This window comes from Rhinoraja longicauda, chromosome 22 (assembly GCF_053455715.1).
Source record: "Rhinoraja longicauda isolate Sanriku21f chromosome 22, sRhiLon1.1, whole genome shotgun sequence".
Classification (NCBI taxonomy): Eukaryota; Metazoa; Chordata; class Chondrichthyes; order Rajiformes; family Arhynchobatidae; genus Rhinoraja; species Rhinoraja longicauda.
The window spans coordinates 33,283,585-33,299,315 of NC_135974.1; the positions used below are offsets into that span (position 1 = coordinate 33,283,585).

A 15,731-nucleotide genomic window follows, 5' to 3' on the forward strand; every position below is an offset into this window, starting at 1 on the left:
CTGGTGGAGGGGTAGACCTCACGGCCCTCGACAACAGCGCATTGCAGTGGCTACAGCGCCTGGAGGGCGTTACATAATTTCTGCTGCCTCAAACGCCAGAAGAAGAATAGAATGATTAGTTATTGCCCTGCTATGTTTCTTTGCACTTGTGCAAAGCAGAAAAGGAGTCATGAATATAGACACAAAGTGCTGGAGTAACTCAGCGGGTCAGGCAGCATCGCTGGCCGAAAAGAATGGGTGATGTTTCGGGTTGGAACCTTTCTTCAGACAGAGTCTTTTTCTCATGCTTATTCTCCAGAGATGCTGCTGTTGAGTTACTCCAGCACTTTGTATCTATCTTCAGTATAAACCGGCATCTGCAGTTCCTTCCTACTCAAAGGAACCATGAAGCTAGGAATTGGAAGAAAGCACCCTACAAAAATGTCTTATCTGATGTTCCTTAAGGAAACACCCGGTCAGAGGCAATTATGTGACAGAACTGCATTCAGCTAAATATTGCAAACACCTTCGAGAAAACTGGATACATGCTCGAGTAATCAGAATTTAACCCAAATATAGAGCTCAGTATGCTATTATCACCCATTAGACCTTTCTTAGTATGTTACGAAAACTCAAGTTCTCTGACAAGTTGTAGTTACAACTTTATAATGAAGAAACCTAATAGTAGAAACTGTCATCCTGAACATTGTATTGGAACTCTGAGCAGATTTTCAAATTTAACTTTCTTAGCCCACAACAGTTAACTATTCCTAGCTCTATTGATAAACAGTGATATCTTTAGTGTCCATGGTATTTTTCTTTCATGCCCGTTGTGGTTCTGCCACAACCTTCTATTGATTTATTTTTTTACTACCTTCAAATATTTCTTTTTCACATTAATGTTTGATGGAATATTGCACTACTAGTAGTAAATTAAACTTTATTTTCCCTGCGAGAAGGATCACATTATTCTGTGCTGGGAAAAAATCCAATAATATGATCTTATCAGTTCTAAAATATATCCTACAACCTTGAGTTGTTCCATCTTCATATCAACCATAAAGATAAGTGAAGCTAAGAGATCATTGAGCCTAAATAGGTACATGATTCCAAAATAATCAATTAAATCTTGCATCAAAATATACAACTGCTTCTTTGGAAAAAAAATCCAACTGTAGCTTCTGTCGTCTTACCAGGTTTATCATTTGTTTATCAGACAGACAGCCCTGCTTGAGACTGCGGATATCCAGACCAGACCGTCCCACACATGGTGAATGACTGCTCACTGAGGCTTCCCCTGGTGGCATCAAGGCAATCCCCCCCAGCAACTGATGCTACCTTGGCCTGGATGTCAACCCTTGACCTACAACTTTAGGCTGTGCACGCCATACGCAAGAAGATGATTTGGTTATCATCACAAAGAAACCAACTCAACATCAGCCATTTAAAAATTGTTGCATCTTCTCTTATGTACAGTTTTTGCTTGGAAATGTCGCTTTTTTTTCTAAAACAGTCATTAAAAGACTTCTTTATTAATGTTCCCATTTTCTCATCAAACAAACCTTTCCAAACTTTCTACCTTCATCAACTTCTTTCAAAGTGCTTAAAATTATGTTGCATCTCTTGAGGCCAATCGATCAATGACTACATCTATACTGCCTCTCACACTTCCCTGAAGTACAATTTATCTGCCCAGTACCAGTCTTGTATCACCAACTGCATTTGAGTCAAAGCATGAGCCCTTTATCTGTTAATCAAAATCCATGCGTCACTCTCTCTTCAAATGAAATTCCAAACTAAACTTTGTTAAATCTGCTTCCTCTTTATTGCCAAATGCTTCTGTCAACAATTCAGTTCTCAGCCTTTGTCACCTTTACTCCCTTAAAGTCCAAGGGAAACACATGAAATTTTATGGTGCATAACGAGCTTAGCCATTCATTACCAGATCTGCCAGGGCCATGTTAACAATGAAAACAGGTTTAACAAAATAAAATATTCCAAAATGCCTTACAGGACCATTATCAAACAAAATGTGTCTCAGTTTTGGGAGTCTGATGTAGGATGTATGAATGACTTGATCTACAACGTAGCCGATAGTGTAATTAGGTTATTAAATGCTAGTCTAGGAAAGAACCAATGGTCCACAAACCCTTCCAGTCCATTTGGCAGATCGATACAGGGTGCTTGGGGCCTGAGATGTCAGCTACAGATAGTTCCGTTCTCATACAGCAAGGAAACAGGCTCTTCGGCCCAACTGGCCCACGCCGACCAACATGCCCCATCTACACTAGTCCCACCATCCTGCATTTGACCCATATCCCTCTAAACCTACTCTAACCGTGTACCTATCTAAATGTTTCTTAAGCGTTGTGATAGTACCCCCCTCAACTTACTCCTCTGGCAGCTCGTTCCACACACCCACCACCCTTTATGTTAAAATGTTGCCCCTTAGGTTCCCATTAAATCTTTCATCCCTCACCTTAAACCTATGTCCTCTGATTCCCAATTCCCCTCCTCTGGGCAAGAGACTCTGTATGTGTACCTGATCTATTCCAATCTAGTTCTCAAATTGAAAAAAAAAGCATTTGCTGGAACAGGTTGGTGAGTGTTCACAACTGCCCAATGTGACAGGTACATCTTTCCCCCATTATCCTGTACAAACTCCGTACAGACAGCATGCATAGTCAGGATTGAACGCAGATCTCTGGCGCTGTAAGACAGCGATTCTACTACTGCGCCACCATGCCGCCCGTGTCTTTCTTGTCCACGAACCTTACCCAATTCTCCTACCACCCAACTTTACTATGGGTGATTCACAATAACAACTAACTTAAAGCTAACGATCCTTGGGATGTGGGATGAAATGATAGCACTTGTATAGGAAAATGCACGTGATCACATGGAGAATGCACAAACTATATACAAGAGGAGCTGGAGGTCAGGTTCAAATCTGGGTCACTGAATTACGGAATTAAGGTAGTAAAATTACCTGCTTCAACATTGTGCCATGCTTCATGTCCACAAGTTGCAGAGCCTGCAGCAATTGCATTTTTACACTTATCATTTGTTCTTTAAGTCAGTTTTCTGCTAATATTACGAAGTTAATGCGAGTGCTAAGATTCACATGTTAAACTGTTTATTGCAGGTGCTCCTCAGTTTACGATGGGGATCTGTTCCGAGAAACCCATCGGAAACCGAAAACATCGGAAGTCAAAATGTATTTAATACACGCGATCACGTGGCCGGAAGCGAGCTGCGGCTCGCTACAGGTCACTGCCGTTTGTACCATCGCAAAGTCGAAGCAGCATAAGCCGGGGAGCACCTGTATATGCACTTGATCACAGTCATGCATGTCTGTTTTCCATATGGTTAAACACACAAAGCAGAGCTATATCAATACTTAAATAGTTTGATACGCTCAGCTTTAAGCTTAGTATGACAACTATTTGTTGTCAAAAGCTTAGCAAATTTATAAATTGTATCCTCTAATCCAAATAGTAAAGGAAAATTGATTGTTACATGATCTTTTTCCAATTTTTCCATTAATACTGACATTTCAAGCAAAGACAACATACATTCCCAATCATTAACTGGCCTTAACGAGCAACACAAAGAAACCCGGATAATCGGGGTTCAGCACCCAAACATTACCTGTAAATTTGGTTTATGCTCAATATGCTTCCAAGATCAAAGGTGTTTTGTGCAATACAAACCATGTAATCAAACATGCTTTGAATGATACAGCTTGGAAACAGGCCTTTCAGTCCAACCTGCCCATGCCGACCAACGTGCCCCATCCACACTAATCCCACCTCCCCAAGTTTGGCCCATAGCCCTATGAACCTATCCTATCCATGTACCTTTTCAAATGTTTTTTAAAACGTTGTGATAGCACCTGCTTTTTGTTTTTAATTATTTTTGCTGTGGCATTGCTTTTTAACAAAAAATGACATTTTATGGCAAAACTTCCACACGACATCGCCACGAGACAAACCTCTGCGAACACAAAGGTTAAACATTGTACTAAAGCCTATGTAATCTCATCAGGCTTTTACTAAACATTATATGCAACGCTCACATATTAATAAGAAAGGTGAGGACTAAATACCAATGTGCTGAAGAGATAGATGCTTTAGGCTGTGGTGGCGTCCAATTCCGAGCTTCTGACGTTTCAATGGACCATTCCCTACCTTCAGCCAAGGCAGCAATCTGAAAAGCAACAAGAAAAATAAGTGCGTGTTTGGTTGTCTGTCACAGTGGCAGATGGGCAGCTTGCAATTTTTTTTTTAAACACATAATTTCAAAACAGATAATGCACCCTGAGATTTTTTTGAAAAGAAAAACGTGCTAATACGAATGTGTACGTTGTTAATGATGCAGAAACTAATCTGTTACGGCGGTTGCCAAGAAACAACTTGAAAGTCTACGCTGAACCCCAAGCCTCACTGTTTGCACAAAGCATCAAAACGTACACAAGATAATGCAGAAATATTGCATTTCTAAATTTCTCCCGGAGAAAATTTTCCTATTCTGTGCAGGTGTGGATAGCTTATTAATCGCAATTTTAGGCATTCACTCAATGATTCCAACTATTAATTGGGCCGACTGGGAGATGCTCGTCTGAACTTAAATTGAGGATTGGTTTCCAACTCTGCAGCTATCATCACCATTTTAAAAATGCACAATACTAACACATTGTCTTCACAGTTAATGTGCCACTAAAGCATCTGGAGGAAAACACAACTCATTATAGGAACCATCCAGAAGTAGACAATGCCAATGCATTAGACAATGCCAGTAAAATCACTAAAACACGCCTCTCCTGTGGAAAGCAGCACAGGAAAGTCCTATTTATTATAACGTCTAACACCCCAAAATTTTCTTTTAGTTTAGTTAAAACAAGATACAACGCTTCAATTAACAGCAATAAAGGGCTCTTGAAAATCTGGACAGGTTAATCCTACAATCTCTCAAGAATAAAAACATCTTCGTCCACTGTTCTAAACTAATTGTATCAAAAAAATTAGATGAACAATTATAATTACACTTTTTAAATAGTATGATGAAATACTGAACATTTATCTGTGAAAACGCACACCTCCAGATTCGGGAACAGTTTCTTCCCAGCTGTCATCAGGCAACTGAACCATTCTATCAACAACTAGAGAATGGTCCTGAGCTACCTTATATCTCATTGAGACCCTCGGACTATCTTTAATTGGACTTTACCTTGCACTATATGTTATTCCCTTTATTCTGGATCTGTACACTGTGGAGGGGTTAACTGCAATCATCTTTTGTCTTTCCGCTGACTGGATAGCCTACAACAAAAAGCTTTTCACTGTACCTCAGTACACATGACAACAAAATAAACTACATTTATCTGAAGCATTAACGCTCATTCAAGGAATACTCTAGCTTGGCCTAAGGTATGAAGTCTGAGAATGTTTGGACAAAATTATTCAGATTCACAGGCTAAACCAATCTCACATTTAAGAGCTTAAGATAAACAGTTTTAAGTTTTAGATAAGAAGTAAAGGTACAATGTTGTAAGAAAACAAGTCATTCACCTGCATCTAATCAATGGATGACAGTATACAAAACTTGATATTGGCAATCATCATTAACAAAAGCCAAACATAATAAAGGACAATTTAGGCTTTTAAACATATTTTAGTACAAATATTGAGCCATGAGATACAACATGATTACCTACTACAGATATTATAATCACTTGTTGTATGGCAACATGGTATTAAACTGGAGATAATCAAATAGAGAGTCACAGAGTGATACAGTGTGGAAACAGGTCCTTTGGCCCAACTTGCCCACACCAGTCAACAGCTACACTAGCCCCTCCTGCCTGCATTTGGTCCATATCCCTCCAAACCCGTCCTATCCATGTACCTGTGTCGGAAAGAACTGCAGATGCTGGTTTAAATCAAAGGTAGACAAAATGCTGGAGTAACTCAGCGGGTCAGACAGCATCTCTGGAGAGAAGGAATGGGTGACATTTCGGGTCGAGACCCTTCTTCAGACTGATCTACTATCCATGTACCTGTCTGTTTCTTAAACATTGAGGTAGTCCCAGCTTCAACTACCTCCTCTGGCAGCTTGTTCCATACACCCACCACCATTTGCGTGAAAAAGTTACCCCTCAGATTCCTATTAAATCTTTTACCCTTCGCCTTAAACCTATGTCCTCTGATCCTTGATTCACCTACTCTGGGCAAGAGACCCTGTGCACCTACCCAATCTATTCCACTCATGATTTTAAACATCTCCATAAGATCACCCTTCATCCTCCTGCACTCCAGGAAATAGACCCCCACCTTACTCAATCTCTCCCTGTAGCTCAGACCCTCTAGTCCAAGCAACATCCTCGTAAATCTTCGCTGTACCCTTTACAGCATGACAACATCTTTCCTATAACATGGTGCCCAGAAAAGAACACAAAACTCTAAATGTGGTCACACCAATGTCTTATACAACTGCAACATGACCTCCCAACTTCTATACTCAATACGCTGACTGATGAAGGCCGATGTACCAAAAGCCTTTTTGACCATCTTATCTACATTCAAGGAACCATACACCTGCACTCCTAGATCCCTCTGCTCTACAATACTCCCCAGAACTCTGCCATTCACTGTGCAGGTCCTGCCTATGTTAGACTTCCCAAATGCAACACCTCACTTTTCTATGTATTAAATTCCATCAACTGTTCTCAGTCCACTTGGCCAATCAATCAAGAGTATTTAAACATATTTTAGTACAAAGCGATCAAAATGTATCTTAAGGAGAGAGCTATAACAAACTTAGTCTTTTATGGACTTTCACACTTCAGAAATGCTCTGGACCAAAGATTTCACAATTAGGATCTCGCCCCAAAACGTCACCCATTCCTTCTCTCCAGAGATGCTGCCCGTCCCGCTGAGTTACTCCAGTTCTTTGTGTCTATCTTCGGTTTAAACCAGCTTCTGCAGTTCCTTCTTACACGTTTTACAATTAGAAGCTTGTATCAGGCCGAGGAAATAATTAGAATTCAAGCAGGACATCAAAGTAACGATAATGAAGCTAGACAAAACTTCACTTAAGGCTGCACATTTAATCCAAGTTCATTTGAGTTGTAGCTAATGGAGTAAAATTTATTTCATTAAAAAACGCTTCAAATTAGTTTCACTTCATAGTTGAGCCAAATAACTTGTATTTAATCCGCAACACATCAATGATTAAAGTACCTTATCTCGGAATAAAGCTGCAGCCTGGCTGTTATATTTCTCTTGTAGTGACCAACATGGATCGTAATCCTGCAATTCCAAAAATTGGCGGAATTTTGTGTTGCCTCCGGCCTTCATTTTCTCCAACTCTAAATCCTTCCATTTATCCATAGTAACGGACCGTACAAAGCTAGAGGACAGTAGGAAACAGTTAATGTTATTTTGATTGTAGAACGAGTTCTAATTTCCAACAGCAACATCCCTATTTTTGCCGAGTGAAAAAAATTTTTTAAATCAAATTCTTGTAAGGATTTAAAAAATATATATTGTATTTCCTATCAACATCCTTTCCTTCACTGAATACTTAATGGAGTACAGATGATTCATATTTTATACAACTGGGATTTGACATAGAAGTCTTGACCTGACAAGAAACGGTCCAAATATTATGCCATATAGAACAGTGCAGCACAAGAACAGCCTCTTCGGCCGAACACAATGCCAAGACCATTTCCTATCTCCCTGCGCATAATCCATATCCTTCCCTTCTCTGCCTATCCATCTGCTTATCCGAACGTCTCTTAAATCATCGTAATCATCGTACCTACAAAGATCAATTGTGTCCAGAAATGTTATCTAATAATAGTCCGGAAAAACCCTAGACTAGCATTGGTACTGAAACAGCCTTATTTTTCAATCTCAGGCAAGTTTGCAGTTTGGGAACTCAATAGACAAAGCAACTCAAATGAATGTTTGCGGGTCAGGCAACATATCTGTGGAGGGAATGGACAGATATTTTTGGGGGGCTGGAACCCTTCTTCAGACTGAAGAGAAGATGCGCTAGTTTCTATTTTGCAGTTGGGGGGGGGGGGCTTGCATTTTTCATCAATGTACCTGAGATGTACTCCAAGACCTCTGTGCTTTCCTGAGCATTCGAGACAGATCCATATTCCATAGGTCACACTGACCCATTGTGGATTGAAACCCCCACATTCAAAGCAAACCTAGAAGAGAGAAAAAAGGCAACGTACAAAATTGAAGACAACTTGAAAAATAATACTGCTTTAAAATGTGACGGACATTTTACTTTCTTAAGACACTTTAAAATAAGACACTTTTAAACGCTTAAAAGCTACTTGTGTTAAGAGAACCTGGACCAAAAAAAAAAAGATTTTCTGTAGAAACAAAAATGAAAATTCACATACAACCACCAAAATAACCATTTGTGAAGTTATCAATAAGAAAATTGGTTAAAATAATTTGTTAAATTATTTGACTGCCATATGATTCCAAATGTAATTGGTATCACATCCTACATTGCAGCAGGCAATGGTGGGGAACAGCTAAGTAATAAAAGTCAAAAAGTGGGAAGTAGCCACTTCCAATCCTGCCCATTTATTCCGATTCTTTAAAAATTCTGAATACGAAAAACATGTTTTACCCGTTTGATAATGAGCTTTTATTTAATACACGTGGCAGTGATAATGCTCTAGAAGTGTGCAGAAGCAACATCTTGTAATACACTTATTTTGAATTGGCACCAATGACAAAATTTCCTTTTTGGTATTCTTTTGTCCTGATGCATCCAAAACGCTGGTGAAAAGGGGGAAAGGGGTAAAGATAAAGCACCAACACTACTGCTGGAGAAGCCCTTATTGAGCTAAAGGGCCTAAAAATGGCCTCATAGAAAACTGTCAGGTGACACAAGTTACCAGTGATAGATTAAAGCCATTTAAAAAGAATCATAGCCTCTGTAAACTCAGAACATTCATGTTTCAGTGAATTCAAACTCCATTTGACAGTTGTGAGAACACATTCTTATTTACATACGTTGTTTTCTTCTTGAGTCCTCACTTCTTTAAGAACCCGTCTTGTCCTTGGACTCGCCATAGTGCCTAGAAGCAAATAAAAGAGCGTTGTTGTGTAATTACAGGTCAGTCCCTGCGGAAGAAGTCACTTTAGAAAAGGCACAACATGGAGGATATGACCTATAGCCTAAAATGCAAAAGTCAGGTCACCACCTTCTTTCAATGCGATCATTAAAGAGCTCATACAGCAGAATTCATTTATAACAGTGCAAAATAATGGGGGGACAGGCTTGTAAATATTGAAAATAAAAAACTAACCAAAACAAGTCCATTAATCTCAAACAGTGAATCAGGAACAGTGATGAGTTTCTGACCCCATGACAATAATTCATCCTGATGATATCAACAGCAATCTACCTGTAATGTTTTTTTGTAACAGCAACAAGTGACACACTTATTACCCCATTAGTCTCCATCATTTAATTAAAAATGCCAGATGCTACACCTCGTTATTTTCCAGAACCATTCCCATATCCCTTTCTTCTCTTAGTCCCTATTTGTCTTCAATATAGCCAAAAATCAGGTCCTTGGGATACAGATTTACAACTGCCCACAAAATATCTCCTCTAAATGGCTAGCCCCTTGTCCAGAGCCAACGTCTATTTATAACATCTCCAGCTTCAAGAAAAAAAAAACTATCAGCATCTACCTTTCCCAAAATCTTGCATTTCAAAATATGCAACTTCTCATTCTTTCAGGCCTTAATAAATCTAAGGCAAAGATTCAACAGGTAAACAACCCTTTAGGGTTATCCTGATAGTCAATGTGAAGAACGGACATTACACCCTTATTTTAGTACAAGGACTCAAATTGCATGGTAACTTCAATGTAGTCTGACCAACACCAGTGTGATTGCAAATAGACTTTCTACATTCCATACGCCAATGTTTGACAACAAAGGTTGCTACACCATTAAACACTCATTCATTTCTGTAAATGCTTGTTAATTTTTTGCCTTTAATGAAAAACATCAGGTTTCCTCTATATTTACTAGTCTCTCACATTTTCAAAAAAGTCCTTCTTTTCTATTTTGCTCAACAAAATGAACAACATTACATTTCCCAATATTATACTCAAACCCCATTCTTGCCAACCTGTTCAGCCCTTTGCATACAATTTGCATAATCACTGTTCACTTTCCCACTCCATGGCTCTGCGACTAGAATCTTGGTTATAACCTCCCCAAACATGTTTTTTTTAAATGCATTATACACCAGCCCGACTTCATCAAAGCTCCATATAATTACTACAAATTGTTCTTCCTTAAATACTCCTATTTTCTTGTGACAGATTAAAATACCATTGACCTTTCCATTTGCTTGCCGTCCTTCCATGTTAAATATTATGAATCACGTAAAAGGATGCTCAGGTTTCTCTAAATATTTACTGTTCTCATTTAAAAAAAATGTTTTTTCCTATTGTTCTCACCAAAGTAGATGTTGAAGAATTCCCAACGTTATACTCTTTTGTCAAATGATGGCCCACTCACTCAACCCGACTATATCCTTTGCAATTTGTTATCCTCACTGCCCTCCTTACTTAGTTGTGTACCATCAGAAAACTTGGATATATTACACTATATGACACCCTCAAAGACAATGTGTGGTAAAGCACAAACATTGATCTCAGCACCACTCAACCATTAACAATCTGTCAACCCCAAAATATTGACATAATTCTATTCTCTTTTAGAAACATAGAAAATAGGTGCAGGAGGAGGCCATTCGGTCCTTCGAGCCAGCACTGCCATTCATTGTGATCATGGCTGATCGTCCCTAATCAATAACCCGTGCCTGCCTTCTCCCCATATCCCTTGATTCCACTAGTCCCTAGAGCTCTATCTAACTCTCTCTTAAATTCATCCAGTGATTTGGCTTCCACTGCCCTGTGGCAGAGAATTCCACAAATTCACAACTCTCTGGGTGAAAACATTTTTTCTCACCTCAGTTTTAAATGGCCTCCCCTTTATTCTAAGACTGTGGCCCCTGGTTCTGGACTCGCCCAACATTGGGAACATTTTTCCTGCATCTAGCTTGTCCAGTCCTTTTATAATTTTATATGTTTCTATAAGATTTCGATCCTCCATCTGTGTTATTATCCCATAATTCCATGAACACCGATCTTTTATAACAATCACTGCATTACACCTCATCAAAAGCCTCAAAAAATCCACCTACTGTTTCCCTTTATCTGCCAACCTAGTTACAAACTTGCTTTATTAGAATTGTCAAATGCCACTTCCTTCTTTTGAAACTTTAGCTCATGATATTACTGTGACCACAGCAGGGCTGTGTTCCAGATAACTATTTGTAACCCTGATTGCTAACAAGTTGGAAAAGAACATGGGAAAGGATCAGGGAAACAGCAGTGGGCAAGCATGGGAAGAGCTGCCAGCTCACCTCACTGACTGAGTGCATGAGGCTGCTCAGAGCTCCAGGCTCTGCTCAGCTTGGCCCAGGCCAACAATCGGTGCAGCTCATGGGACAGAGAGAGGTGGCGGGGCATGAGAGAAAGAGAAGGCATGCAGAAATGCCCGGATTCCAGCCAGCGGTAGATGTTGGTTTAAACCAAAGATAGACACAAAATGCCAGGGTAATTCAATGAGACAAATAGCATCTCTGGAGAGAAGGAATGGGCGATGTTTCAGACCTGAAGGGCCGTGACCCGAAACATCACTCATTCCTTCTCTCTGGTACATGCCTATACCTCAACAGTGGCTGGCAAATTCATCCCCATCCATCCCATTGGTCTTGCAAACATTCATTTGTATGAAATTTCCATAAATCAAAGCCCGAGGAGGACATGTCTGTTGTTTTAATTGTTTTCCACTTTTAAGATAGATGCAATTTAGTGATCATTCTGCCTGATATTTTACACCATGGCTCACTGGTCTCATCAAAATATTCATTTGATTTCCATTCATATCCAGCATGAATATAATGAGGTAAAGGACAAAAAGTGTCCTATTGCAGCAATTTATCAAACTATACGATTCTGAAACTTATAGTAATCCATTTTCTTTAATAGTTGAATTCATTTTGTCAACAGGTCGTCCCAGTTTACGGATCTGATTTACACGTTGCCCTTACATACGAGTGAGAGTTTGGGAGACCGTGGGATAGATTTACCAGCCGCTACAACGTTGCACGGGATTGTTTCATATGAAGGACTTTCATATGAAGAAAGACTGGATAGACTAGGCTTATACTCGCTGGAATTTAGAAGACTGAGGGGGGATCTTATAGAAACATATAAAATTCTTAAGGGGTTGGAGAGGCTAGATGCGGGAAGATTGTTCCCGATGTTGGGGAAGTCCAGAACCAGGGGTCATAGCTTAAGGATAAGGGGGAAGTCTTTTAGGACCGAGATGAGAAAACATTTCTTCACACAGAGAGTGGTGAGTCTGTGGAATTCTCTGCCACAGAAGGTAGTTGAGGCCAGTTCATTGGCTATATTTAAGAGGGAGTTAGATGTGGCCCTTGTGGCTAAAGGGATCAGGGGTTACGGAGAGAAGGCAGGTACAGGTTACTGAGCTGGATGATCAGCCATGATCATATTGAATGGCGGTGCAGGCTCGAAGGGCCGAATGGCCTACTCTTGCACCTATTTTCTATGTTTCTATGTTTATGGCACTAGCTGGAATTTTGCTAAGTTCAACCTGAGAATACATTTTAGCTCTGAAGAAGGGTCTCGACCCGAACATCACCCATTCCTTCTCTCCAGAGATGCTGCCTGTCCTGCTGAGTTACTCCAGATTTTTGTGTCAATCTTCGGTTTAAACCAGCATCTGCAGTTCCTTCTTATACATTTTAGTTAATAGACGCTGTCTGAATTGAGTTTGTACATTCTCCCTGTGACCGCATGGGATTGCTCCGGGTGCTCCGGTTTTCCTCCCACACTCCAAAGACGTGCAGGTTTGTAGGTTAATTGGCTTCTGTAAATTGTCCCTAGTGTGTAGGATGGTGCTAGTGTATGGGATGATCGCTGGTTGGTAGGTTGAAGAGCCTATTTCCATGCTGCATCTCTAAAGTCTAAAATCTAAAGGTAACACATGGATGATAATTTTGCAAATCCTATCTGTAGACACACTGCTAACAAGTGTCCTTTTTAAAACTGTCAATAGCACTAAAAACCTCATCAGCAATAAAAGTGTTTAAAAGAATATTATTAGCATAAGGTATGCTCGGGCTAAATTAGTTTAAATCAGTTTTTGTATTAGAAAGGGCAAAACAAGATTTAAAATGCTTGTCCAGACTATCTTTTCCCTTGGAACAATGCACCTCCACAGGCATCTTCTGTCGTATAGGGTCTCAGTTTGGGGCAACATTACCACCTTGCAAACTGTTCAGGTTACAAACAGTTCTCAGGAATGGAAACCTTGTCAGAACCCAGAAAGGACATGGACTCTAAATTCTTTAAAAATATATATTTTTAAATATGAAGACATAAAACTGCAATACATCTTTTCTGATCCAATTTCACATCTCTACAAAATAATAAATATTCTATTCAGCTGAAATATGAAACAGCTCTCCAAAGTATAATTACACATACTTGAACTTATAGCAATATTTACCAAAGTTTAACAAAAAATGATTAGATAATTGATAAGTCAGTTAATACACACAATTATTGACTGCGGCACGCAATCTATTATATCTATATTATGAACACGCATTAAAATTTATAATGAACCAGCAATGATATTTATTGAATTATTAAATTCAACCGAAAAATGAACTTGATTTACAATCAATTCATAATGCAATATCATTAATAGTTTAAGCCGAATAGACCTGCTACAATCTGAAGCGTGTTCATAGCTGGCTACGATGGATCAACTTTCCCTATAGTCTATGATATCCAACTCATAATTAATGTACCAGTGAAGTTAAGCACAGTAAAATGTCCGAAACAATGTGATAATATTAGGATCTCAACTTATTGATGACTTCATTAAAGGGACGCCAGGAGACCATACACCAGTTTCCCTTGGTTTACCAGTAAATCACTGCCAGCACCTTCAAATTCCTAGGATGTAACATCTCGAATGACGCCCTGGGCCCAGCACATAGATGTAATCACAAAGAGGGCAAGTCAATGCCTCTAGACTCTTAAAAGTTTAAAGAGATTCAGCATGTCACCGAATACTCTAACAAACAAGGAAGTTCAGCATGTCACCGCTATCTCATTTACTTCAACAGCTGCTCATTAGAAAGCATCCCAGCATGCGAGCATTTTTTTTTCCGAAACCGAATGAAAGGTGCCTGGAATGCACTGTCAGGGAGATGGAAGAGACCAATAAAATAGGGACATTTAAGCAGCAATTAGACACTTGAACATGAAGAGAATTGAGGAGCATAGACCAAATGCAGGCAAGTGGGATTATTTAAATTGGCACCATGGTCTGTGCAGGCTTGGTGGATTAAAGGGCTGCACGGTTTGACGTGCAATAATGCCACACCCTTTCACATTTGCTGAGTAATCCCTGCCCAAAGTACAGGATGTATACACCGGAGGTGGTGCTGCAACAGTATATAACACGACACATAGCCATAGGAATCCTCAACAATGATTCCAGACCCATAGCTTCAGGTAAAGTATTCCAGCATTTTGTAGAGAGTTGCCACAGAAGGCTGTGGAGTTCAAGTCAATGGAAGTCAGGAGTTATGGGGAGAAGGCAGGAGAAGGGGGTTAAAATAGATCAGCCATGATTGAATGGCAGGAGTAGACTCGATGAGCCAAATGGCCTAATTCTGCTCATGTCACTTATGAACATGATGTTTTTAAAGCAAAGATAGATTCTTGATTAGTATGGGTATCACAGGTTATGGGGAGAAGGCAGGAGAATGGGGCTGAGAGTGAAAGACAGATCAGCCATGATTGAATGGCAGAGTCGACTTGATGGGCCGAATGGCCTAATTCTGCTCCTATCACAAAAGAAAGCAGCCAGAGTGGCCTGGTGCTCATGGAGGCCGAGGCTGAGTCGAGACCCTTCTTCGGACTGAGAGGCAGGGGAGAGGGAGACACAGAGATATGCATGGGCGTAAAAACAAAACATCAACGAGGATGCGGATAAAGGAAAAAGAATAGATCATTATTAGCTAGGGGAAGGTGACGACGAAACATAGAGATAATATTTAATCAAGGGGGCAGTCAGACTGGTCGGAGAACTAGGAAGGGGGGGGGAAGAGAGAGAGCGAGAGAGAGCGAGAGATGGGGGGAAAGCAATGGTTACTTGAAGTTAGAGAAGTAAATATTCGTCTTCTTGGGTCTCATTGTCTGCGCCCATTCTCACCCAGCCCCACAGCTAACAATGGCCTGTTTCCTTTATCATTGTTACTTTTTTACATATCTGTCATTCATTTGTTCTATATCTCGCTACATCGCCGTCTATATCTCTCGTTTCCTTTCACCTGACTCTCAGACTGAAGAAGAGTCTCGACACGAAACGTCACCAATTCAATTCTCTCCAGAGATGCTGCCTGTCCCACAATGTTACTCCAGCATTTTGCACCTGTCTTCGGTGTAGACCAGCACCTGCAGTTCCATCCTACGCAATTAAGGTGAGGGAAACGGAATGTTCTCTGTTGAAGACAGTGGGACATATGTCTATTGTCGCACTGTGATGCGAGGACATCCCGGAACGAGTGCATTAAAAATA

The 15,731-nt window shown here is 40.0% G+C and overlaps 1 protein-coding gene across 7 annotated transcripts in view; it reads right to left on the reverse strand.

The window, feature by feature from the left end:
- Window positions 1-15,731, reverse strand: part of arfgap1 (ADP-ribosylation factor GTPase activating protein 1) — a 30,940-nt gene that overhangs the window by 13,659 nt on the left and 1,550 nt on the right. For all 7 annotated transcript variants that reach the window (XM_078419078.1, XM_078419082.1, XM_078419079.1 and 4 more), the window contains exons 2-5: window positions 9,030-9,094; window positions 8,094-8,203; window positions 7,221-7,389; window positions 4,088-4,188 (exon numbers count right to left, since the gene is read on the reverse strand). In XM_078419078.1, coding sequence (XP_078275204.1) covers window positions 4,088-4,188; window positions 7,221-7,389; window positions 8,094-8,203; window positions 9,030-9,089 — 440 coding nt within the window. In that variant the 5' untranslated portion in view covers window positions 9,090-9,094. The remainder of the gene's footprint in view (window positions 1-4,087; window positions 4,189-7,220; window positions 7,390-8,093; window positions 8,204-9,029; window positions 9,095-15,731) is intronic.